Here is a 26,997-nt window from a genome sequence, read left to right on the forward strand (position 1 = left end):
CCATCCCTCCCACACTTTGGGGTCTGCGTTCGATTCACACTTCTGCGTTCCCCGTAAGAACACAGCTAAACTCCATCCTGCAAGCAGCACGGCACTAGTAGGAGGCCCCGTGTTTGGCTATCTCAGCTACCCGTCCCCCAAGAGAGACTCGAAATTTTGCTCCAGCAGCATCAACTTCTTAAAAAGTTTTATGAAGCCTTGAAAAATAGATTCCAGTGGAAATATTTCAGTGCCACCGGACAAGTACAAAGCTGATTAGTTTGCATACTGCTCGCTCTCTGAATAGGGCACCTTTCTTCCTGCAAGTTATCTGAACCTGCAATGGTTAATTTTTTTCCAGACAGTGATCTAAACAGGCTTAACGGTTAGTATTTTAATGAGCTGTCATTTCCTGTGCTGATAAAGATTCTCACAGTATTTAAACCATCCATTTCCCTGAGGCTCAGCCAATACCAGGACCCTGCTGCCGTGACTCAGAACGGACCTCAGCCTCCCAGCCTGACTCAGCCGTGACAGATTACGCTGCAGCGAATCTGGCCGGGCTCCCAAGGTGCCCGTGGCTCAAAGAGAGCATTCACAGCAAACCTGGGCTCCAAAACCCGAGGGAGCAAGCGCAGCTCCGGCATCCCCCACTGCCGCTTTGGCTTCAGAGCATTTGGTGAAAGCTCGGTGTGAGCAGCCGCAGCAAGTCCATCTCCTTTATGGCCAGGATCAGCAGAGACGCTGAGGGTTAAGCGGCTGCCTGGCAGATTCACTTGGTTTTACAAGATGAGGAAAGAAAATATCTGACTTGAAGATTACTAAGCTAAAATTGTTGCCCGTTTGACGTCATTCCTACCTGGCGCTGTGCTCCAATACCCACGTTAACCAAGCCGCCTGCAAAGCATTTTTCTTGGGACATTCTGTTATGCTAAGGCCAATGCTTTCAGAAATAGGAATTGCAACATCTCTGACCTGGTGGTTCTTAACTCTGCTCCACATTGCTCTTTGTAAGGAAACTTCTCCTTGCATTTTAAAGATATAGCACGATTTTTGGACACACAATTTATAAAAAAAAGCTTGCTTGTTTAGAGTTAAACCCTACAAGCCTTTTGCAAATAAACTTTTTATAATTCTGCTGTGATCCACTGGAAGGTTTTCAACACCAAAGCTACTCAAATTTCATTCACATCTGTGTCCCTTTCAAGACGCTCAAGCTTTTGTTGTGCAGAGCTGATCTATTGTGCACGGGGTGTAGTACGAGGGCACGGTCCCACAGGTTTCCGATATACCTGTGGGAGGGGAGCCAGTGATTTATGGTACCAAAGTGTCAGGTGTGTTGTAATAAGCTTCCAAAAGCATTTATCTCAGGAGATTTTAAAGTCACTGCTCGTTTATCCATGTGCTCAGCCATTTCAGGGTATTTTCAATTGATTTCTGCTACAGAGGTCTTAGTTCAAATGCTGATTGGAAACTATATTTCAAAATACCCTTTAACGAAAACAGGATACGGTCACCGGATACGGACTTTAGGGCACATATGCAAAACAAAGGTCCCCAAAGCAGAAGGTGTGGCTGGCAGAGCAGGCCTGGCTCCTTTGCTGCTGCTGGTGGAAAGCAGAGCGGTGTGAGGCCGTGGAGGTCACCTGGCGGGGCCGTGCTCCGCAGTCAAACCCTGCTGAAGGCCCCCAGAAGGCAGAGGAATTGCACAGCATGCTCTGAATCAGGAACAGGACTCATTCCACCCAAGGACATTTTATTTCTAGTGCAGCCCTTTATTACTGTAGCTCACTGACTTGCTTATATTCTAAAGAAATAACCTAAACCTATACATATATTTTTTTCTTCAAGAATTGTGTACATCTTGAAGCAAAGTTTCCAGTTACGTCAGTCGCCATAATTCCACTCGTACTCTTTTCCTAAAAGGAACATCGTGCTCCTTGCAAGAATCGGCTGCGATTAAGCTGTGAAGCAAAGAATTACGGCACAACAAATAGCAGCAAACGGGTTTGTAAAGGCAAGGGTTCAAGTGCCTGTTACCAAAAAACTGTTTTGCTTTAAGACAGCAATTATTCAAACTGGCAGGCGTAACTGGTAAGCATTAAAATTTGTTCCAGAAAAACACCAGATTAAGAAGCCTTTCAGTACCACTGATATTCTGGGCAGCTCTTCAGGTGTGAACTTGTTGAATTAGAGCTCCCAGCGTTAACAGGGCTTACATGTCTCACCGCTACAGCCTGGCACTAAAATTAACTTCTAAATCTGTGCAAGTTCACAATTTTATTTTTTTAAGGTGCATTTCACTGCCTTGTATTAAACTTCAAATTAGTTTGACGACTCTGTTCATTAACTCATTGACTAAATTAATTTCTACTTCTCTTAAAATTAGCAAAACATCATTTGCTACGGGCAGCAGCTCCCTTCTTTTGCTCCAAGACCTACCCGCTGCAGCCCAGGACCACTTATCACACCTCCCCGAGGAGCTGCTCCAGGCACTCTCAGGGTGCTCAGCAGGGACGCTCTGCCCGCAGGGTGTGACTGTCCCAAAGGAGACACAGCCACATGACTTGCAACTTCTGAGGTGGAGGCCGCTGGGTGCCTACTGCTATATAAAACACATTTCTGATTTTTTTAGATTTTTTTTCTCAAGTTCCAAAATGATGAGCTCGTTTTCACCAAATACGAACAGCCCATGCTGAATTTAAAAGATTAAATTTTTCTCATTCTAACATTTACCCCAAATTGATGGCAGACGGTGGTGTGGATGGTATGCGTGGTGTGAGCTTTGAGTACTGCTTCTTTAGTTTTCTGGGAATTCTTCATGTGCATTTGAAACTACCACTTCAAAGAAAATATGTTTGTGCTTAAAAGCAACGTGCTTGGTGTGCCTTCGTAAACAATCCCGCAGTTGTAGGTAAAGAACAAATTAAATGGAAAGCTTTAAGAGACAGAAGAAAACCCACAACACATATAATAATTAAACATTTTAAATGAGCTCAGCATGCAAGTATTTTACATGGATGATCAATAAGTGAGGAGAATGCAAGACAAAGCTCTTGCACGTCATCTTTCTCACAAAGAGCTTATGAAAGTAATACGACTTGGGAGAAAACACGATCCTCTTTGAGCATTTTCGACAGCAATAACACAACTTTAAACTATTAACTGGTAGAACAGGTTGATAATTACCGGCCTCAGGTAGGCAACCAGGATCTTTGGTTCAGCTTCGATTGCAGGACTCCTGCTAGCTTTGGTTTCTGAACCCTTTCCATGCCCCCTTCCCCTCAGCTAGCACTGACCCTGTTCTAACACGGCTTGCTGCAGCACAGCTGCCACTTGCCTTGCTGCTGCCACCACCCATCCTTCCTATCACTTTTTTATACTGGATACAACCAATATTTTATTTCCTTTTTTTGTTTTTAAACAGCTTCTCAAATTCACACCCCTTTATTTCCCTTTTCTTTCTATATTTAATTAATACAAAGAGTATTTTATGATCCTTTTGTATGAAGGCCTAGACAAAGATGTAAAATCAAATCACCCTGAATTCTATTAAAACACAGCATCCAGTAACAAAAGCAGACAACTACTGAGCTACAGGCGAGGCCTACAGGTCTACATTTTTGCTTTTTGACTAGGAATCACATAGTTAGAGAAATTCTCTCTGGCTTATAAAATCAGATATTCTCAGAATTCACCTCATAGCTCAACTTAATCTTCTGTCTAGATGCTAGCTGTCCCACACATTAATATAGTCGTTATTTTGAAGTATCGTGCTCAGACGTTTCCTATTGTGTAAAAGCAGTATCTCAGACAAAGGTCTTAAGTCATATTGTTGGATAGAATTTAATTAAAATAAGGTTACTAACCATTAAATAGTTCTATATTTTAATTTAGTTTAATGCAAGCTATTGTTTAACATATTTTGTACTCCACTGTAGAAAGAAATTGATGAGGTAATGCTAGCAGACAGATTGGGAGAAGTCAAGGATACCGGGACATTCCAAAAATCTTACTGTCTCTCGAGAACATTTTTTAACTCTGACATCAACCATCTAATAAAATCTGAATCCAGCAGAGGTCTTGTGAATGCATTCTATGTAATTGGAAGCAAAATTATCTCCAAGACAGATGAAGTAGGAAAAAACTACCAGTTTTGGCTCAAAGATCTGCAGGATAAGAAGTCTTTGGAAATATACCTAGCTTAGTAGCAGTGTTGATTAAAAATTAGTAGTAAATCGTCCGGTGTGATTAATACTACAAAAATCTAACTAATGATTGTTGAAATTAGCCACATTTCTCGTTTTCTTCCTTAAAATATTGAAAGCAATTAATTGATTTGGATGTTTGTTACAAACCAGACACCCAATCAGAAGATCAGGAAGTAATAAAGTCAGGATTTGTTTCACTAGTAAACGACCCTAGAATGTTTCTTTTAACGATCCTTTTTCTTTGCATAGCATTACTACTTTAAGTCTACATATTTTAAAAGCAATTATTTCCAGACACTCCTCTCCTGAAAGTGTTCTTGAGGAGTATTTTTTTTTAATTTGAACACAGCTATTAAAGTTTGGGTAGCAAAGTATCAATCAGTTTGCCCCACATGACAAGTGAAAGACCTTGGAAAAGTAAAAACCCCTTTAGAATTTATTTGGGATACCCATATTAGGTTAAAAAAAATTATTGAGGTCTAATTTGTTGGATTACCAGGTTTTGAATGTTAACATCAACAATGGATTTTTAAAAGTACACAGAATGCGACGACTGAACAGGTAGATGAGGCAGAAATCTAGCACTTCAGTCTTCAATCATCATTGAAGCCCATGAAGGCAACATCTAATATGTTGTTTTAATATACATATATTTAAGCAAAAACGCAGCTAACGTCAGCTTAATCTTGTTTTACACTGAGATTTCCACTTAAAAAAAAGTAATTACTGAAGAACTCCAGGAAAAAAAAAGACAAGCTTTCTCAAAATAGGCACAGCTTACCCATGAAAATGCTCATTTCTCCTATGAAAAGTGAAGTTTAACAGAAGTTTAAATGAAGTTTAACAGAGATATATTATTACATAAAAAACTTTTCAGCCTGACATTTTATGAGAAATTTAATATTTTATATAAGGCAATTCTAATTATGTAAGATGTTTATCATCACTTTGAGACACTACATACATCACAACAGTCCTTTCATTTTTTGTCATGGGATCCCAACGCAACACTGAAGGAAGTCAACAAAGAACAGTGCATTTGCACTCAAAAAGTGTAGCAAGCTATAATTAATTGCTGTATCCTATTTTGGGGTGAAAGTTAAATGTAGATATCAGATATTCAGGCCACCTGACCTTCAATGCTATTATGTTTCTTGAAGTATTTGAAGCCTTTCAGGTGTGGAATGAAGTTGCACATAAGACCTGAGCTAGCAGTTAGCCAAAGGTGGCACTTACAAGCAGAGCACAATTTTCAGCACATCTGATTTAGCTCCTTGAGTATTTTTCCACTTAATGAGTGAAGGTATTACTGTGTTAAAGAATTACTCACCCGATTAGGGACACCATCTGCTCCACTATATGTTTGCTGAATGTTATAATAACGAAAAGTTTCTGTAGGAAGGAAAACATCAGTTAGAGAAATGTTTGATCAAAGGGGAAGCAAAGACAATGGTGTACAACAATTTATGTTCCTTTCCAATCAAATTGCTTCTCCAGCGCTTACGGTTTTCCCTTCGCTTTTCTGTTTTTCAGTACTCTTTTCAAAAATAGGCAGAAGAGAGGAAAGCTATTTACTTTATTATTCTATTTCCTCATAGATCTAATTTCTTGCAATGTTTTTGTAGCCTGTGTTACTAACCATTCGCATCCTCCCCAAACTTAAATTCCCAGAAGCTCAAGGTCACTTTACTCCGTCAACAATGTTTTAATGGAAAAACAGGCAGCACTGTGCAGAAAAATTCACATCCCATTACACAAACACACGGACTTAAAGATCACAGAGCTGAAAAAATGACAGCCCCCTTGTTCACTTGCTTCAGAGAGAAGCAAAACAAAGAAATACCCAGTGAAGAACAAGTAAGAGCCATTGGGTACCTTTAGAGAAGACTAACTTCAGAGAAGATAATCTATTGCTTTAGAGAATGATAATTTGAAACACAATAATTTCAGTAGAAGACAGTTCTGTAACACATGTAACACATTTTATTTTCCATAAAATCCAAGTGTCCGTAATTTTACCTCTCCCTTCTCTTCTATCATGTTTTTTTTTTTAAATAGCTTTTGCTAATTCCTTGCATCAAATTCAACAGCTTGCTTGTTTGCAAAGAGCGAGCAAGACTACGTCTTGATGTACGTATACACACACAGAGTTCCCACAGTCTCCTTAAATGAATTTAAACATGATCCAATGAGAAGTGCATTCAATAGTATGGAAATAAGGGATGTGATAACAACTATACAAAATGATTTTGTGGTCCAGAGGAAGAGACCAGTTAAAAGCAGCTCCAGGATGGCCACTGCAGAGTCAGTTACTTCCTGTCTAGAGAAAGGTTTCATTAAAAACTTGTTCTGTGACTGTTACATTTCCTAAATTCCAAATTGCAGCAAGATCACTGCAAAAAAATCAAGACTATTGCACAAGAGTATACTTGAAATACAACATCACAGAAAACAATTCTAATAGCTAAACATGTTACAAAATACAATGATTTACCAACAGTGCAAGAGACCGGATTTTTTTTTAATCTTACATTTTATCTGGGTGTAGAACACTAAGTTCCATAGCAAACAATCTCCTATCTAAACAAGGCAAATAAAGGAATATTATACAAATGCTATTTCACTTTTCTATGTTGCCAGAACAAATTCTAAGAGCACACAAGTTTAAAAGCAGAAAAATTCAGGGAACACAAAAGTAAGTGTTGAGAAAAAGTGTTGCTTTCATAGTAAGGGAAAAAATATTCAGATCTATTTGTTACCTTCTGTTTAAAGACTATGCAAAGTAAAATAACCATTTACAAAAAAAATGGGAACAAAAAAGGGGTGGGGATTGAAGTCTTGTTCAGGGCAAAAGGAAGAGTTTTTAAGTAGCTTGATGAGGGTACTAGACAATTTAATACTACTAAGCTTCTGCTATTTTAACATCGTGACAGCAAAGATCTCCAAGCAACAAACCTACAGGCACTGCAGAGTCCTATGAAGATCTTTTAAGAAAGCCCCAGCTGAAAGCTCAGTCTCTAACCATTACTATATCATGAATTATATCACTCTACTTGTACTAACCACACTGCCATCAACTAACAATTGTCAGGGTATCAATACTTTATCTTTTATTTGACAAAATGGTGACACATTTTAAAAGCAAGACTCAACAATTTTTTAAAGCTACTTGGGATGCTGATTGCCAAATTCAGAACATCCGGTAAGACTCTGAGTTAGCAAGAAAAATCAAACAGGCCCTCTCTGAAATCAGGCCCTTTCATAATAACACGGATTGAATAGACCAAAAATCACTAACCACGCCTGAAAATTGCAGACGACACTCCCAAAAACATACCCTTGGACTGCCTTCTGCAGGGAGCAGGGCCTGGAAGGAGCACGGCTCTCTATACATTCAGCTGAGGGAGCATTTAAAAGTGCCGCTTAACTGGTAAAGGCTAGTTGCAGTGCTCTTTGAAACGAGTATTTGTTACCAAAAAGGCAAGTTCATTATGAGTACGAAGTCCTTTCAGTCTGGTAAAAACCGTAGGTAAATAACTTGGCTAACCACCAATTTCCTGAGTGGTGTAGGCAGCGAGCTCATTAGTTTGTAGCTATAAATTATTCAGTTGCCTCAGTTTTGAGTGAAGGAGCCTAGCAGATCCTTTATTGTAAATCCTCCGCACCAAATTAATTTCCATTACTTCAGGTCAGGAAAGGAGACTCCAGAATTCATTATGAAGTAACACAGTGTAACAGGCAAAAAAAAAAAAAGAAAAGAGAAGAAAAGTCTTCAGCCCAGAGCCCTAATGGAGCTGTAGCATCTACTTGCCTGGATGTGCATTTTAATTACTGCTTTCCCAATCAGGGTGGCACCAAAAAAGGTCCAGAACGGAACCAGAAAGTGTCCACATGTTATCCCGGCCAGGTCAAACAGAGGGTTTGGAATCTGTAAAGTGCAAGGGAAAAAAGCCCATGAATTGCAGTATTTAACTTAGAAGAACAGGAATACTACAGACTTTGAAAAATGTACATTTTCCCCTCCTTCAACTTAATCCAAAACTCTTGTGTTTTAATACTTACGAGAGTATTAAAGTTACACCACATAACTTAAGTCTCAGAGACTTAACGAGACAATGTCCCAGACAATTCCACTGACAGTCCCTCCTTACCCCTTGACTTTAAAAGAGCTAGCAAAGTTTTCCATGTGAAATGCACAGAAACCACAGTAAAGCCATTTTGAGTGATTTATCAAATTTTCTCACTGACAAGCACATCACTCCTGGAAGCCAGTGTTCAAAATTATCTCCAGTGATTTCCATCTGAGAAAGTACATTAAAAGCTGGCATTTATAGTCATATGTATCCAGTTTAAAAGCACTGGTTAAATTTTATTAAGCATATGCATTTCATTTAAAATTAGAAGTTTTGTTTTTTTTTATTGTTAAATCCTTGGCTTGACATTTGGTATTGTGATACTATCTGTAAAATATTTTTGAAGTTAAACCAAGAAAGTATCCAAATCCTAACCTTTCACACCCAGTACAAGGGCCCACAGTCTGAATAAAGGAAACACACCCCGTGTGTTTACAGTAGCAGTGCATCACGCTAATATCCTGCAGCACTTGTGTTGGTTTGTTACACAAACAAACAGGGAGGGTAGATATTTAAGCCTATTAAAAAATAATAACTTTGACCGACTGAATGGAAATCTGAAATCTGCGAGAAAGCTTACGAGGGTTATACTTAGCTGTTATAGACTAGCAATTCAAATTTATGAGCACCCACAACACCACCTGCATAGGAAGAAATCTGAAACGGTCTCTAACCATGCCCCGAAACGGTCTCTAACCATGTCCCGCTGCAGCTAAAGTGATCCTGTACCTCTGACAGCTGTCTTCGGCATAGGTAAATTATTTACTTATGCCAGAGCCAGATAATTTTGCTCTTTTGAGCCAAGTCTGGTCTAGGTCTCCAGTAAGTTCTTTGTTGGTTGGTTTAGCTTTTTTTTTTTTCACAGCACATTTTATTACTGCATTACTCTCACCACAGAGGGAGCAGCGTGCTTTAGGTACAGGTAACTGTGGATATCACCAACACGTTAAACATAGCACAGTAAAAAATTACTTAACAAGTCCACATTAGGGTGTATCAGCAGGTCAGTGAGCTTTTCTCTTTGTTTGCTTAAAAAAACAAGAACACCACACATGTGCAGCACTGAGAGCTGCCAGAAATGCCCAGAGACAGGAGGGCAAAGTCTCCCAAATCACAGCAAGGATCTCTTCCTCCCTCTGCTCCTTCCCCACGGCTGCCTTTACACAGGAATTAGGCTCAAGACAGTAATACAGTTTTCTTATTGCCACTGAACACTACATTCAGGTGATTTCACTGGATAGATTCACAAAGTTTTAAGTTCAATCTGAGTTTTCACGTTGCATTTAGAAGCCATCACTTGACAGACAGTACCATGCAGCTAGGACAGCCATTACATTGCCCCTTCACAAGCAAGTTCTCTTCCCTTTGGCTAGTCACAGAAATACTTCTAGCTAAGATACTGCTTAAAATCCAGAAGTAAGAGGGCAACGATAATGGGGGCGGGAAAGGAGACACCTTCTAGCACAAGGAGAAGCAGCAATGAGCAAGAAGAGCCCTGGAAAAGTCCAGAAGCTGGTGGAGAAACACACAAAGGCAAGCAGCACACATGTGGGGTGCCTTCCTCCTCTACAGGTGTAACAAAAAGGGACAGCTTTGAATCCCTGTGCTTGTTTCAGTGCCTCTCCCACACTACCTCACCCTTTTTGCTGCTACTCTGCATTTATTCTGTAACCACATTTACAAATCCTCAGGTGCGCTGCGGTGGATCGGTGATTCCCCATCCCTCCCGACCCACGGCAACCTGCGTAAGCAACAGGAAGCTGGAGCTCAGAGCTCACTGAAGAACAAGGCACCAAGTCGGGAAGAAGTCAAGCAAATGCTTATGTATTACTAAGCAGGAACTAGGAAGAGCTTACACATCACCTCTCACGTCTAACAACTCCTTTCTCACGTTCCCTACTAGCCCACATTTCACCTTGTCCAGCTACTCCAGTAACTCATCCCTGCCGTCCCGAAGCTGTTCTCATTACACAACAGACCAAACAGCCCGCGCTGCGGGCGACGTCTCACAAGATGGTGACTAGAGAACAATGAGTCAGAGCCAGCGAAGGAGCAGTCTCAGAGCTTACTGGACGGGAAGATTTAAAGAACAGCTTGTAACCTACGTCCCCACTCCAAACAATAAGACAGTTCAGAAGATTCATAAACAGAGGTTGTGTGCCAGCAACTGCAATCAGCTTAATTCTTTCCAGCTAACACAGGTTACTTGCATTTGAGCAAATAGTTAACATTGTAATCTCTACAATTTAGGAAACTAAGAAGGACTCTAGACAAGTGTGGAATTAATACCTCATCAGCTGAGCAGCTGGCTAATGGTTGTGGTTATTCCAGAAGAATGGGATCATAGAGGACCTGCAATCCCCCCCCTTTGCTGTCATCACATCTCTGTGCATTTGTGTGTGGGAGGGAAGAGCAAGGCACATCATTCCTACCGGTTTTCATCAAGCTTCCAGGGAGAGGTTTAAACCTCAAACAGTTTGGTATTTTCATACTCCAAAAGAACAGTACTAACCTACTTAAAACACTAAAATAGCATCAGTGGAGATGCTCACGTCACATCTGTCTTAGAAAACAAAAGCCTACGAGTAGCCTGCAGTTCAGATAGCCACGACTGAAATGCTCTTCTGCATTCTGCTCTCCCTGGTTCCTAGTAACCCAACATCACCTCCTGAGCAGACGTAGAACTATTAGGGATGAATATCCTGGTCAGGCTTTGTACAGGTAGTTTTTCACTCTTCAATTCGTGTATATCTTTGAATCAGAACATGTCAAGCACTACAAGATACAGGGTACACACATCTGAAGAAATAATACAGCTCCAGCAGAGTCTAGAAGTTAACAACCTAGCTCTTGCTGTACCCTGCCAGGTAATAACCTGGGCTGGGAAAGTCACAAGAGGATAGCTGTCAGGGTAGCTAGGGCATACAATCTGATCTGCCAAACACCCACTAACAGAGCAGTGAGCATCTGCCTCTGCTAGAGAAAACATGGCCTCAAACTAACGCCAGGAGCATACCTTGTCTGAAACAGAGCAATTCCTAAAACTGAAGGAGTTTCTAATGCTTCTATCTTTCAAAAAAAAAGCCACCCAAGAACTCAAGGGATCCTTCTTGCACAGTAGTGCGAGTAGTACTATTCTAAAGTCACTATTTTTCAAGGAGAATAAGTGTCAGGAAGCCCACTAGTAAAGCTGATGGAAGGGATAACAACTGTTAGCTGTGCATTTATGCAGAATTCCCTGGGTTTGGTACTCATCTAGGACTGGAGTTTCTCCGTGCTATTGTACTTGCCAGTACCACAACCACCCCACATCCCTAAGCATCACAGAAAAAACAAACAAGATGTGAAGATTCATACGGACTCAAAGAAACCAACCCATAGTTCACAGCATTAACTTTGCTGCAGTACAATCTGTGATTACAAAGCCCCCCGTTAGTGAGATGAACTTACTGAAGCGCAGGCCAAAATGCCGAAGAACCCAACTTTCTGCACCAGGTTCTGGACAGCCAGTTTAGCCCGGGAAGCAAAATCCTGCCAACCAGAAAACAAAGTCATTAATGAGGCAAAACCCCAAATGAACACACCTCAGAGTGTATGTGCTTGCAACATCCTCCGTGCTTTGGGATTTTCTGATTTGCAGTTGGACAAATTTTTGCAACAACAACACAGTCAATTTGAGGTTCTGGGCTTAGAGGGAAGAAAGAGAAATTGACGATGCTTGGTGTGAAAATCTGACCACCCACACGTATCGAGTTTTTAGCTTTCCTTACAGATTTGGTTCTTCAAAACTCTGCAAGTGGCACTAAGTTCATTTTACTATGGAAACAGGTTTCTAGTACTTCTTTCCACATCTCTCTGAATTGCCAATGCCACTATTACCTTATTCCTTAAACAAGGAGAAGGAATTAATTCCTTCAATACCATCTACAATGATACAAAGGTACTTTCTCAAAACACAAAGACAGAATACAATATCCCATTAGCTGTTTGCAAACCCAGGTTCTTTTTCAGAATAGCTAATTCTAGGTTCTCTCTAAAACAGGTCTGTAAAGTTCATTAAATCTGTAGAGTTAAACCTAGACTACCTGAAAAGAAACAAAGGTGGCTGATCATATAACATTCGAGCTATTCTTTATGAAGCTTTAAAAAGCAATTTTTAAAAATGATCAAAAATCTACTAATATGTAATGAAAACCTGATTTTCCAGGAACAATATTCAATGATTTGCATTTTGTACAAAACTGTTAAGATAAATTTAACAAGGAAATAACATTAATCAGTAATTAATGCAACTACAAGATAATCCAGAAGAATTCAACTTATGCAATTTTAACTTTGTTACAATTCTTTTGAAACCATCACTACTCCATACCAGTGCAAGTAAATTACCATTACTTCACATTCTTATTAAATTCTAATCTACAGAACTGACATAACTTTTTACGCCAGATTAAAAAAATCTGTGATAAGGCCATCTGCTATGATTTTACACTCTTTTCAAGTGGTAAGTGTTCACCATTTCAAAGCTTTAAAAATAGTTAAATTCTTTAATTAAAAACAATTACTATTAATATCAGAAGAATTATATTATTTATAACTCATATTTGAACCAAAAAAAATACTGCAACTTAAAGAAAAAAGCCAAATAAATGAGACTTCCTACATCTTACATTGGGACATTTTAACTTCAGGAGAATACAAAAAGCTTTTGGAATATCCTCCAAGGGGCAAATTTGTTATCTTCAACCAGGAATAACAACTCGGGATTGCATGATCCAACTCATGAATGTCTTATTGCAAAATGGAACGCAATGAAATATTTACACTGTGTCAAAAAGCAGTTCCTGATATTATTCTGTTTAACTTCCAGGATACGTGCAGTATGCATGAATAACCAAAACCTGCTCCTGGGGGGGCTGATACCGACCTCTTGAGCTTATGTTAGTACAAACAGGTCTAGGGGATGCCTGCCTGAGACAGAAAGCACATTTTTAATGCTTTTCAGTTAAGAGAGCATTTTTGCAAAAATTTTGTCATTTGTAACAAAAAATGATAGCTTAGCAGTGAACTACATCCAAAGATCTTGCAACATCAAGGGCAGTTCCTTCGCAAACTAAAATTCCCTCATCATTATGTTCAAGTTAGTAAATAAAACCACAACAAGCTAATATACAAGCACAGATACAGGTCAGCAGCAATACACACGTTCAGTCCCACTGAGGATTTAGGACACGAACTGAAAAGGATGCGGGCTTCTGGAGTGTGATCACAGAGCTCTCAATAAAGGCAATGAAATGTGGCACAGGAAGGGGGTAACAGGGATTCTAACTCCTAAGCAAGTGCAAAAGCAGAAATACTTTTTCAGTTTCTCTGCTATTTAGTTTAAAACGTTATGCTTCAGTATACTTTTTCAGTACCACTGTCCTTTCAATGGCAGATTTTTTTCTTTGCAAAGATGAACTGAAAACGCAGTGCCATCTCTGTAGGGATTTCATAAGATGTCTCCCCCGTACTAACAGGGCTGAATGTGACCATGAAAGTTTCAGTTCCTACTTTTTTCACCATTTCACAATGCTCATGGGGTTAGAACAACATTTGCACTTCTATAAGCCCATCTAAAAATTTTCACAGCTCTACAAATCTTCTAATAAAGTCCATTTAAAACAATACAATCCAATTATTCAGATACATCCATGATATACTTCAAGGAAGTAGTTTCTGGTCTAATTTTAACATATTTACCCATTATCCTAAGGACTATATTGCTAGGACACTGTTGTATTAATGCTCACAGGCTGGAACTGGAAAGAAGCTCTCTCACAAGTTAACACTGGCAGTGCAGATGGTTTAATAAACTATTTATTATTACAATTATATATAGATTGTATTAACCTAGCATAAGCACAACACATTTTTCACCACATTTCTTAAAAATAAACAGCTTCCCTCATGAGATTTCTAGACTAGTGCAAAATCAAGGCTGCCTTAAAATTTTTATCTCCAGCAAAACATTTTCTGCTTTGAAACCAATAATGGAAGTGTTGAAGAAAGCCTAACAAATTTGTCTCAAAAAACATTGCAGACATTTTTCTCAACTTATGAATTAAATTTTCTTTTTTAAGTTTTTAACCCAGATTATTTCTTCTAGGATTTTTTTTTTTTTGCATTCACTATCTATTACGAAGTACTCCACAGAAAGCACAGCTACTGCACTTAAAATTTCAGTGAGGAACTTCAAATTTGTCTTCCTTTTTCAAACTTTCCAAATAAGCCAAAAGAGATAACTTTAGGATTTTTTTTTTTTATTTCCCATGATCTAATGTAATCACAGATACAAATAATTTGCATGGCAATATACACAGCAGGGTTACAACAGACATATATATATTTGTAGTCTCTACCCTTACTTTAATGTAAACGAGTTAAGAAATAGTTCTATTTGGTTGCTTCCTTAAATTTCATTTGTCAAATCTTTGCAACATCTGCAATAATAAAAACCCTTAAAAGTTTCATTTCTCAGAGAATACAATCATCAGTTTCACAACTTTTACCTATTTCACAATATATTTTCTTTCTGTTTTAAATCCTGCATAGGGAATAATCTTTTCTCTAATTTTTTAGAAATTAAAGCAAAACAACTTTCATAACTTACTGCTTTAAAAAAAAAAATTAAAAAGACATAAAAGTTCATCTACTTACAGGCAAAACATATTCCCCCAAAATTAAAGTATCTAGACTGGACTCGACTCTCAGCTAATATGATTCATTCGCTACAACATTTCAGGATACTTTTGCTCACTATGTTCCTTTCAAAGATGATTTGTTCTTTTTTTTTGGTTTGGAAATAGATTTCCTGTGACTGCTGCAATACAGGCAAAGGAAGGTTAAATGATTAAACATTACTTCATTGGGTTAATCATCAGATCTCAAGAACTGGAATGGAAATAAGAGGCATAAAAAGGTCAGTGCTGAAATACTGATTCACAAGTCTCAGCTGGCGGCTTGAGGAAGCTTGCTTCATATCTGCCTTTAGTAAAGTGGCACATTTTATTGATAACAACATTTCATTACTGTGTTAGAGAAGCAAAAAACCTCTCCTAAACCTCCAAACCTAAAGGGATCAAGTAAAGAGAAATTACATGTTTTGCTGCTAAGTAAAGCTTACCACAATGTTCCTCCTTTAAATATGCATTGTGATACAGCTTCGAGTAGAGCCATAGTCCCCGAGTATGGACCGCTTACCCCCATAAAACAGTCCTGCTTCTGGAAAGAGTGAATGGACACTCTTGTTTTAGCTACAAGGCTTCACCCCATTGTTCTATTTTATCTTGCTTCCATTTATAATTTAAATCTCTATTTCTTCTTTCTGCCTTCGCTGTAAAATAAAATGCACAAGCTTTTCTGTATTTCAGTGATGACTGTTTCACTGGATTTAGTTAACAAGCTCTAGCAGAAAAACATAATTTTGATTCGTTTCCTTTTATAACACTGATAGAGGATCAGAACACAGAATGGTCACAATTTACTGTTCACAGAAGTTACTCCCTTGAAAGACTGTGCAGAGGGGCCTAGAACGATTATGCAATATAACAGCTTATTTTCTAACACGAAGTTGCAACCAGTTGTTAGGAGTACCAAGAAAGCTGAGAGTCCAACCAACCTTCCTTGACAACAGCTGTCAGCCTCTGAAAGAGGCAATCCGGAGTTTGATTTGAGGTCCAGAAGAACATCTCACTATCAATTTTTTTCTGCTATAAATACATTAAATACTTTACAAATATCTTGATAATCATGCTATATCCACCGATACACCAGTAAGAAGGAGGCCAGTAAGGATAGGGAAGTAGTATTATAAGAATGACACTAAAATCAATCACAATTTCACAGCCCATGTATTCTCTACTAGTAAGAGCAGTGCCTTAACACAGGATTGGGGAAAATCAGCGATGCCAGTGTGAATGCAATTGCTGAAGTACGATATTAATTACCTTGCCTTAAGTGGCAGCCTTAAGAAGTCCAAAATAGATTTCTGGAAGGCTTGGGATGGGTTATGCAGGATTTGCTAGTCTAACAAAAAAATAAGATCATGAATTAACATCAAAACAATACCAAGACAGAGAAAGGGGGATCTGAGGTGAATGTGTTGCACCTCGATGGAACAGGTCCACCACAAACAATGAGAACAGCAAAGCTGCTGCAGAGAAAGGCATTTATCCTGGTGCCAGCAGACTCCCCTGATGCGAAGGCTCAACTTGCACGTGAGGAAGAAGTGGACAATCCCCCAGCATTTGAGCCTAATACATATTATGGATACAGTATTTTTCTTAGCAGAAATGAAGTTTAATTATACAAATAATCTTCAGAGGAGAACATTTTTCTCCAAAGATTGAAGACAACATGTGCAGCTACCGTCTCAGATTATTAAAATTATAAATTCCTTAACATTTAAAAAGCTGCCTACAAAGACAGTGCTCCTTTTTATGTAAAAATCCGAGTTATGTTAAAAATGAGCTGCACAATATTTTGTTTCTTCTGGCTTTCTATTACAACACAATGGAATCAAACACAACTTATGGGAGAATGACCATTTGTGGTTAGGGAATGAATTCTAGAATTTCAGAGGACTGGGAAGAGTTATTAACTCATTGAAATAACATATTAACTGCAGAAGAGCAGTTTTAAAGAAGGCAGATAGCTACCTATGGGCTGAGAGGTTACACCACACATCCCTGCTAAGAAAGCAGCAGCTCAGCAGCTATGTTTAATGATCAACACAGTAACCTGGAGTTAAGACGAAGGGAACAGAGACCAAGATACAGTTGATAGCCTGTGCCTACCGCTGCAAATAGCTCATTACTCAGTGACCAGAGAAACCATTCCATACGTCTCCTGCAAGACATCAAAGGTGACAGATCTGAGTAAGGCTCCAGTAAGCTGCCAAGAGGAATATTCTGACAGCGGTGCACAGCGGTACTGATCTCCCGCTCCCTCAGCTGCAGTGACTCTCAACATCTGAACGTGTCTGGGAAGGGCTGCGGTCCTGAACCTCCGCTCTAGCTTTCCTCAAAAATACATCCAGGTTAATGCAAGTAAGGGGCAAACTGAAAAGGGGCTATTTCCATCTTGATACCTGGAGAGAAGAGGGTGTGAGAGGTAAGGTTTAAACTTAATTATCACTAGAAACTCTGGGGAAGAAAGGCCCTATACATTGGAAAATGAGCTGCCAAACACAAAGTTAAAAAAAGTTTTCAAGAATTATTGAAAGCAGCAAAGGGAAGGTGGCAGAGCAAGCACTGAAGTTTGATAAAAGGTATTTATATATGACAGGCACAGGACAGACATCCCATGGTAGGAGGAAGGGCTCAAATTCTAAGCTTGAGAAAATAAATAAAAATAAACTGTACTTCACAAGAAGACTTTTTTTCTGGGACACTGAATTCTGGACAAGGAATAGTGTAATGATATGGGTAAGTTACAAGAGAAACACATGTCCAAGTTGAAGATGAAAACAGTTTTAGAAAGTACAATATGAAATAGGATGAACAGCAATGAAACAGGGACCTTGACTTTGCAGGCTTTACTGAAGCACTATGGAAAGACAAAGAGAGCAGTATCTAAAAAACTTCTTCAAATCTTTGATATAGGCACTTTAATGACTTAAAGTTAATGAGATTTCAAAGCATTATTCAGAATAATTGTATGCAAGGATGAGTAGGTACTATATACAAATCCCAAGGGAAACAAACACACAGGTGAATTCCTCTACTAGCCTTTCCTAGGACAAGGACACTGAATACACACTGTTGAAGGAAATACACAGATCTACTTCCACATCTGTTTGTATTCAAATTCTTGAGGATGTTTGGATGTTAAGAGGCTGACGCTGCCATCAGTGGCAGTTTGAAGGAAGAGGAAGAATGACATTTGTCTTATCATATGTGTCCTATAGAGCAGTAGCCTTTTACCACATCCACTGCCACCTCTCCGCTCCAATCCTCATGCCAGGTCTGTGCAGTAGCATGAAGCTACACGTCCCCTGTGACACTTCAGTTTTGTAGTGGTCCATGAAAGCATGAAATAAAAAATCTGTTCTTCCTTTTTATGCTGAAGAGCTACTTTCTATTGGCATCTTGTAGGAGATACAGCAGCAAGTAGATCCTGGAACCCTTTTTATGGAAGCCAGTTGTCAGTTTAGCATGTCAGGGAGGTGGCAAAGCCATTAGGACAGTCCAGCTTTAGTACAGAACACCCGGACAGGTTGTGCCATCTCCAGCCATGGAGGTTTTCAAGACCAGACTTGATAATGCCCAAGGAACCTGACCTTATCTCATAGCTGACCCTGCTCGGAGCAAAATTTGGACTAAGACTGCCTAAGGTCCCTTTCAGGATGAATTCTTCCGTGATTCCAGAACGAGATAGGAGCAGCCACCTCCAGAGAGAAGAATGAAGCAGAAGAACATCCTATCGCTCCGGTTCCCACACATCACACGTTGACCTCTGCAGCCTTTGCTTCTACAGTTGAAAGTGTGTGCTGACAGTGCCTCCACCAACGTACTGGCTGCCTAAAATACCACTGCAGCTGCACAGTGAGCGCTCATTTATCTCAAGGCTGCAACTGCAATTAGCTGTTGTGGCCACAGGTCTGCCGAGCTAGTTACAGTGCCATGATGTGTACAGCACCATGCTAGGATGTTGTCAATTTTTTTTTTATTTAAGTTATAAAATCCTATTTTTGGGGGGGTTTAAGATTCAGGCTTTGCAAAAAAGGATACAAGATGGCTAGAATTAAGCAAGTTACTTTACTTCAGTCATCGTCATCAAGAAAGGAAGCAACTTTTGATAACCAGACAAGCAGATCGACCTTTCCAATCCCTTACAAAGCAAAGCTGAAGTCACTCAAGTCACTAAAAAAACCTATACTCTTCCCGCATAAGGAATTTAGAAATAGATCATGGAAGCAAGCCCATGCACAGAAAAAAAACACTTGTGTAATAAAAGCGAGCACTTCTATACACAGCTGACAAATCCTTTTGCACTTGCAAGTCTTCCTACTCAGCAGATGTGCAGAGCTAAGCATACCTCTCGCTCGTTCGCCCTGGGAAGTAGCTGAGGTTCCCAGACAGCTCAGAGAAGTGGTCTGCATACCAGACTCTTGTACAACACAGATATTTAAACAGTGTCTGAAGCAGGAAAAAAAAAGTTGCTGTTTTCTTATGATACCGTAATTAATTTGTATTGGTTATTGAAGGCTCTCCCTGAAAAAATATTTTTGAAGCAGCTTATCTGACCCCAACGTTTGATTGAAAATCAGAAAATTAAGAACCCAATCTTAAATTTTTTCTTTCTTCTTTGAAATATTTCTAGGCCAACTGTGTTCCAGGAGCTACTTTTCCAGCACTGTAATACAGCTGCCTATCTGTCCAGATATAGTTTTAAAAAAATGTATATAACCATGAAATTACAGAAATTGTGACTAACTTGAATGTTTCAGAAGAGCCCTATGCAGAGATGTGACAGGAACACCCCAACTAGAAAATACGCAGACAACTAATTTTATTTTTCCCCCCTTAGATCCAAATCTCCCATAAAGCCTCACCGAAGCTGTAGAGGTTTATTGAGTAGCTGCTGCTTTTTCTGTATGGATCGCAAAGCTGAGAAAAGCCCATAGGACTGTGAAAGAGTGAAACAGAACTGTCCAGGACCAGTTTGTTCCCTTAGAAAGTTGTATCAACCATTGCCAAGCCAGGGGGAACAGAACGTGCAAACCCAACGGCAGAGTGCTTCTCCACACTCCACAGCTGCAGTACAAAAGCAGCGTGCAAGACTTCCAATAAGCTTGGTGATAATCTTTATTAAAATGTTAATTTCTACTGCAAAGTGAGGTAGTTATTGCTGTAGAAACTCCTCTAACAGCCTCAAACCAAGTGAAAATATTACCAAGTAATCCAGATTTCTTCAGTGGTTTGACTGTTACTGATTTATGTACTTTCACACTAAATATTAAAGAGACAGAGGGCCCTGTAAATGAGTTTTAGCTAACGGAGGTATCACAAAGAACAGCTCAGAGAAGAACGTGGAAAAAAAAATCATCTCTAGATTACCATTAGCAAACCCTCCTTGCTGTTTTTTCCTTATCTGTAAGCAGGTGTGCAAATGAATAGAACAATGCAGGCACAAGACTGCCCTATTTTCTTGCCAGTGTCCAAAGAAATCCAGCAAGGAGGTGGCTTACACATTTGTTACTCATAGCTCCTATTGTCTACCCTGTGCCTATCTTAACTCTTTGCTACCCCTTTTCTGAGGAAGTTCCTGGTAACAACAGTTCCCTTATTTAAAGCTTTCATTGACCCGTTCCAAAGGTTATCTCAACTCACTGATTTTGGTGAACAATTTAAAATAAAGCCAACGCTTGCTATACTCACAGTCTATTATATTTTCCGTGAAAAACATCACATTTTGCTATTAGCTTACTACTACCAGTCTGCTATCTCACTCTCGAGCTATAGCATTTGTACGAAGTTTCTGGAGTGAAGCTTCAAGCTTTGATTAGTTTTGAGTTTACATTTAATTATGGGCCAAGATAAAAGCGGGGAGAGACCTCCCGTACGTGTATTAACAAAAGCACGCAGAGAACGGCAGGAACGCCCGGTGTGCAGACAAGCCTCCTGGTGGCCACCCATCAGGCAGCCTAGACCAAGCACCAACCTCCTCCTTGTACGGCACAATTAATAAAGAGAGGAAGCTGATGAGGAAAGGGGGGTGACTGGAAGAATGAGCAAGAAAAATTATGAACGGAATTTGATGTTGGGTTTGAACAAGTTATTTCTGGGAAAGAAAAAAAAGAAGTCGATGTTTTCCAGTTATTGTATGCAACTTTACCACTTCCATTTTTATCATAACTACTTTATAAAAGCCTGCTTGTGGTCTGCTTTAACTTCTTTTTTCTTCTAAAGAATACCCTTAAAACTTCTTGATTTAACCAGCCAGCAGCCAGGGAATCCTTTTCAGGCAGCAACTTACCAGATACTAATTGTTAGTTTAATCATGGGAGAGATCCATTTTTTAATTTGGCGATCTTACTTTACGCTGCTAATTAAGTAACATTTTGCTTATTAGACGAACCTAATCATTCCATTTCAGTGAAGTCACAGTGTCGTGTCAGAACACAGTGCTGGGTTCTCCCAGTAACCATGGCTGGGTGTGGTAGCCTACTTTGTTCTGCTTCTGCAAAGAGAAACCCCGCATTAGGACATGGAAAAGCAATCCAGCTCAAGGCACAAGACCTTTCAGAAATGCTGGAAAGATGGGTTTAGCATGTGTCTAACTGTCACTATCGCAAAGTTCATCAGTTTAACTCCTTGCAGACAAGAAGCCGACTCTCGGAGCAGGAAGTCGTTCGGTGGAACTCCTGACGCAATGCAAACCGAAGCAGTTGCAGCTTAGTTTAATACAAACCCTCTTGAGTCCACGTTGACAAATTCTTTAACAAGCCCTGTGGTTACAGGGAAGCTGGTTTCAGTCTGAGTCACTCCTGTTCAAACAGTTTACTGGAAATGGAGGGGAGGGGGAATTTTCAGAGAAGTCATGTGATGGCCAGACAAACCACAACCAGTAAAGGTTCAGTGGAGTCAAAAACAGGTCCCAGCAACAACCGGCATTCAGTGTGCAGATGGCACTCAATCATTTACAACCGAGCCCTGCTGCATCTCAGCAATTCTATGGATTTAACCCTTTTTCACGTTTGTATTCCTTCAAAGGCAGGACGCAGTTTGGGAAGTAAACAACGGCAGCGACTGATAGTAACACAGGCAACTAGAAAATATTTTTACATGGGGATTTGGCTGCAGCAATACTGCACAGAAGCAAAGCCTAATGTGCAAATCATTAGTTCTTCAAAATATGCTACTTAATGAATCCAAACACTTCCAGTCATTAAGGCTTAGATATACAGCAGTGATATCGGTACGTTTCTCCTCTTAGCAAAGCGCACCATGACACTGCACGGGCGCATGCATTACGCATTCCCGCTAAGTACCTCGAGGGAAGCTGGCATCAAGCTTCATTTTCACCAGAAACCTCCGTCAGCTTTAAGTGCTTCAGCACGACGGGGAAAAGAGGAGAGCACTTCACAACCAGCAACTCTTAAACGGTCAAAAAGCAACAGCCCTGCACGTGTGCGTGGAGACGTGGAGCTGCGCGGAGCTGTGCTAGCACTGTGTTATTACCAATGTGCTGCCCCAGCACTAAGGAGCAGATTCACTTCCCCTAATTGCGAGGTTGGTTTGAACGGCTGCGCTGGAGATACTCCTCCTGCTCCAAGGGCAGCTTTGATACAAGTCACCATTGCTCTGGAGTTTGACTGGAAGAGAGTTAAGAGCAACTGAACGCCATTTTAAACGTGTATAATTCCTAAATACTGTCTTAAGTGTTAAGAAATCGGGCCAAGTTGCTCTGTTTCTATAGCATGCTGGGCTCTGCATTGTGTGGAGCTTGGAGAAAAAAAAAAGAGCCCTGCTTGTAAACCGCACTCCTTCTCCAGGGCAAAGTCACCCGATTTTAACAAGAGCAGCCACGAGGCAAGAGAAGCTCCGGAGCTCACTTTATGTAACCAGGACGGGCTCGCCAGCATGCACAGAGACACACAGAAAGGAGAAGTGAGTGTTCCTTTAAAATGAGGGGCTTTCTCTGAAGTATGCTAATGGAAAGTCCGAGGCCGACTTACACATCATCTGGAGGCTAATGAGTTTTCTCAAAACCTCGCTCAAGGAGACAGGTCACTTAGATGTGCAATTTATGACACAAAATCCATCAATAGACTCTTTAAAGTAAATAATATTTTACTCCGTGCAATTTTGAATGGGGCATTAAAACTTTAAACCGTTTAATCCTTTTAAGTTCCTTTTTTTCCTATTGTTTTTTGAACTGCCAAGCTAGCAAGCGCATTCCCCCCTTACAGATCATTCAGGCTGGATGTTAAATTCATAGTCTATTCTCACCATGGAAGATTCTCATCTGTTTCTCAAAATTACCATTGTTTTTGAGAAACAGCAGCAACAAGCTTTCTAAACAAAACACACGCACGCAAAAACGTCAAGCCATTTGGCTTTGCCTTGTAGGCATAGAGCAGCTCAGCAGAAGTAGAAGGGGAAGCTATTCTTCAAAATCTAACACACCCAATTTCATGCCTTTCAAAAAAGGCTGGATGAAAGGAGACCTTTATACTGAAAGAAGGCTTCTGTCATTTGATGTCAAACATTTGCGGTAGTCTCCATGGCATGAGACACTTGTCACATCCCCCATTTTCCTAAGCATAAGGCTTAAACTTGGGGAATGGGAGAAGCTGATGGAGGTAATAACGACTGGTATTAAGCAATTTAAAAGTAGACTTCATAACAGTTCATGAAGTTGCAATTCCAGGACAAACAGTGATAAACTATGCTTAAAATTGGGATTTACTCAAGGTCATAGGAAAAGGCAGGCCTGTCTCCCACAGACATCTAGCAAAAACAGGATTTAAGCCAAAAGCAGAAAGGAAGTCATATTAGCAAGTGGAAAAAACAGAACTGTCAGTTTTATGAGTGCAATACAATTTAATCAGATTGTCAAAGCCTCATGTTAAGAGAATTTTATAGAAATGAAACCACAAGTGTAGTTTTAGAAGAATTTTTTTCTGGTTATTCATCCACAAAACAACGTTTCGATCCAAATTCAATTGCCAAGAAAATAAAATCAAAAGTACTGGTAAATAACACCATCATTTTCCTTAACTCATTACACAATGCCATTTATTTACTAAGGGCAGTCAATGCAGCTAGCTATATTTTGGCCTGTCCTGACAAAATGCTCTCTAGCAAAAAATTTTCTTTTTCTGCCCAAGAATCTTAATCTTACTGTGCGTTCTGGAAAGCAGCTCTGGCTGCTCTCAGAACTTTACATGCATATAATTTGCTGGGAGAGTTTCAGTAAACAGAGATAGCATTTCAGCACTCGAGCCATGTGTTTGACTTTTTTTTTTTTGCAGCTAGGGATTACTTTGCAAAGCAAAGACTGACAGTAGGGTAAAGACCAAAGCAGATTTTTTTTTTTTGCCACTGTATCTTTAAAGAAATAGAAGAGTTTACTACTTATAATAGCAGAAAAAAAAAAACTTTGGAACTTTTTAGTAGAGGGAGGCTCTCATAAAACACAGGGATTCGTGTTAGTATTACTAGATTGCACTCGGTATTTCCAAAAGCTTCATCCATGATTTGAGGGAGCATGGGGGTAGCAGGAAGAAGTATTTATTTGTATCAAGGAAGTACCCAAGACAACTGTGAGTAGTAAATAGCTTCTGCTGTTTGTATAATGACAGTCTCATGACCTGTTTCTACCTAGTGGTTTTGACAGACAAAATATCCGGATAAGAAGGAATAATACAGCAAAGAAAATCAGTGGCAAGAAGTTTGAAAAAAAAAAACCACATTATATTTCTTTTAAGTCATTATTAATAGCTTCTGAAGAAGATGCAAACTCCTTACCTGAATGAAAAATTATCACCTGTAACATCTGACTCACGTACAGCATCAGTTGCAAACTATGCTGTAACACAAGCAGTATTTAATCTATCACGAAAATAAGTTACAAGAGTAACAAAAAGGGATTCAGAGCAGTTTGGCTGCATTTTCACACCAGTAAAAATATGCTCCCTTACGCTGACGAATGGGTCATGCACTGGCCCTTGAGGCTGTTAGTGGCAAGGCAGACAAATATCATCCTGGGGGGATAAACTGACTGAAAATCATCTGGGCCAGGGAGGTTTTAAATGCAGCTATTCCACAATCGTAGTTGTTATAGCACCTCCTCTATCACTGATCTGTTAGCCTACTTTCTCCCTACCTTTACTGTGCTGTTTTAGAAACTCTAAATAAAAGCAGTATTTGTAGCAAATACTTTGGCTGCACTACTGTATGTGCTTCAACAAGCTCCGTTCTCATCCTCCTGCTGCCAGAGGTATCTCTACCCGGTAGAGAATCTTCTTCCACCCCTGGGAAGTCCCTTGCGAATTTGCACCAACGGATTTTTGGCCCATTCCCATTTAATTGGAATGGTTATTTACTCCATCTAGTTGTTCTGTGTTTTATTAATTCTGTTGTTTTGCACTGTTCTTACTTGTGCAGTCTCTGCATGTTCCAGCATCTCCTCAAATTCCTGGTACTCTTCATCATCAGGTTCAGCACCAGAGAGTCGGGCCGCCCTCGCCATAAAATATGGAGGTAGCTCTCCAATTGCTGTGCCAGCACCCTGGGAAAAGAATAATCCCGATTTATTTTTTTGTTTGCTCTTAAATAGGAAACATGTGATACACACAAGCCCTTAGACATTTCAAAAGATTAGAAGCCAGAGATATGTGCTGTGTTATTCCAGAAGAACTGCGGAGACCAGCTGCCTTGAGATGGTTGTTTTTATCCACCAGGACAGATTCCTCCTGATCTCAAATACAAAGCCATTGCTTTGAGACCCCACTTTCCTCCTTCCCTAGCTTAGGGAAACACAGCTTCTCTCAAGGCAGACTACCGCAGCAGGCCAGCGGTTCCCAAGCTGTGGCCTGCAAGGTCAAACTACGAGATCTGTGCATCCCTGGGGCCCCGCGAAGTGGCGTGCTGCCCAGCGGCAGCGCAGCTCGGCGGCCCGGGACGTGCAGCAGGGAGGCTGCAGCCCCATCACTGTGCTGCGGCCGGAGCCAGAGCCAGGCAGGCTGCAGCCTGCTGCCTGCCCCGGTCCCTGACTCAGCACAGCGCTGCCATCTCACCCCGCCGCACGATGCCAGACACATTGGCCGATGCCAGACGTTTGCCGGCATGTGACAGCCCTTGCTCCTGCACGGCCCTCGGAATAATCTGGGAACTCCTCCCCTGTGCCGTCATGCAGTTTACAAAGTCATGAGACTTTGTGCGAGTGTTTATTAGAAAACAGGCTCGGGTTTTACTGCCGCTACGAGCAAGGAAAATAAGGTTAAGCAAAGCTTGAGCTCGAGTTTCCTCTTTCCTTAAGATGGAATAAAGAAAGCCAAGAGAAGCGGAGATGAAAGCATGGCTCCTTTCTCACCACATGAGAATTATATTTGTTTTCTCAGGACATCAAATGACTCATTTCAGTCTTGTGGGTCAATGCATCATTAACCAAAGAAAAAAAGAATAGGAAAGAGACAACTAAGATTGAACATATGGATAAACATAGGCTGATGAAACAGGAACTTGGATTAAACTCAGAATAGTTTAAATATAGGACAGGTAATAGCACAATAGTTGGGCAGCTCATTGGAAAAGTGCTAAAACTTAGCAGCATGCAGATGGCTTTTCTTTCTTAGGGTCAATAGTAACAAACGCTTTTCTATTCCTTTGAAGCTATGTAAAAGCTTTTCAATTTCCTTTGTTCTCGCTCTAGATGCAGCTGCATGCAAGGGAGAATTCCAGCTGCTGTGGATATTCCAAATCAACAGGTTGTGGTTTTAAATACCGCTGTTCTCTGCAGTTACCCAAACTGTTAAAGTCGCAGTTTGAGCATATAAAGTACACAGCCTCACTTGTTTACGCCTTGTTTTCCACTGAAGAAAAAAAATTTAAACGAGCACAACAAGCTGAACTTCATTAATCTGCCGGTTTCTGGCACAAGGGAAGATAAGCCTGCAAACAGTA

The 26,997-nt window shown here is 40.1% G+C and overlaps 1 protein-coding gene across 3 annotated transcripts in view; it reads right to left on the reverse strand.

The window, feature by feature from the left end:
• VMP1 (vacuole membrane protein 1) overlaps positions 1–26,997 on the reverse strand; it is a 67,662-nt gene that overhangs the window by 9,966 nt on the left and 30,699 nt on the right. For all 3 annotated transcript variants that reach the window (XM_080563029.1, XM_080563031.1, XM_080563030.1), the window contains exons 7-10: positions 25,472–25,603; positions 11,774–11,854; positions 8,002–8,118; positions 5,521–5,582 (exon numbers count right to left, since the gene is read on the reverse strand). In XM_080563029.1, coding sequence (XP_080419155.1) covers positions 5,521–5,582; positions 8,002–8,118; positions 11,774–11,854; positions 25,472–25,603 — 392 coding nt within the window. The remainder of the gene's footprint in view (positions 1–5,520; positions 5,583–8,001; positions 8,119–11,773; positions 11,855–25,471; positions 25,604–26,997) is intronic.

The sequence above is a fragment of the Anser brachyrhynchus genome (assembly GCF_964034855.1).
Source record: "Anser brachyrhynchus genome assembly, chromosome: 20".
Classification (NCBI taxonomy): Eukaryota; Metazoa; Chordata; class Aves; order Anseriformes; family Anatidae; genus Anser; species Anser brachyrhynchus.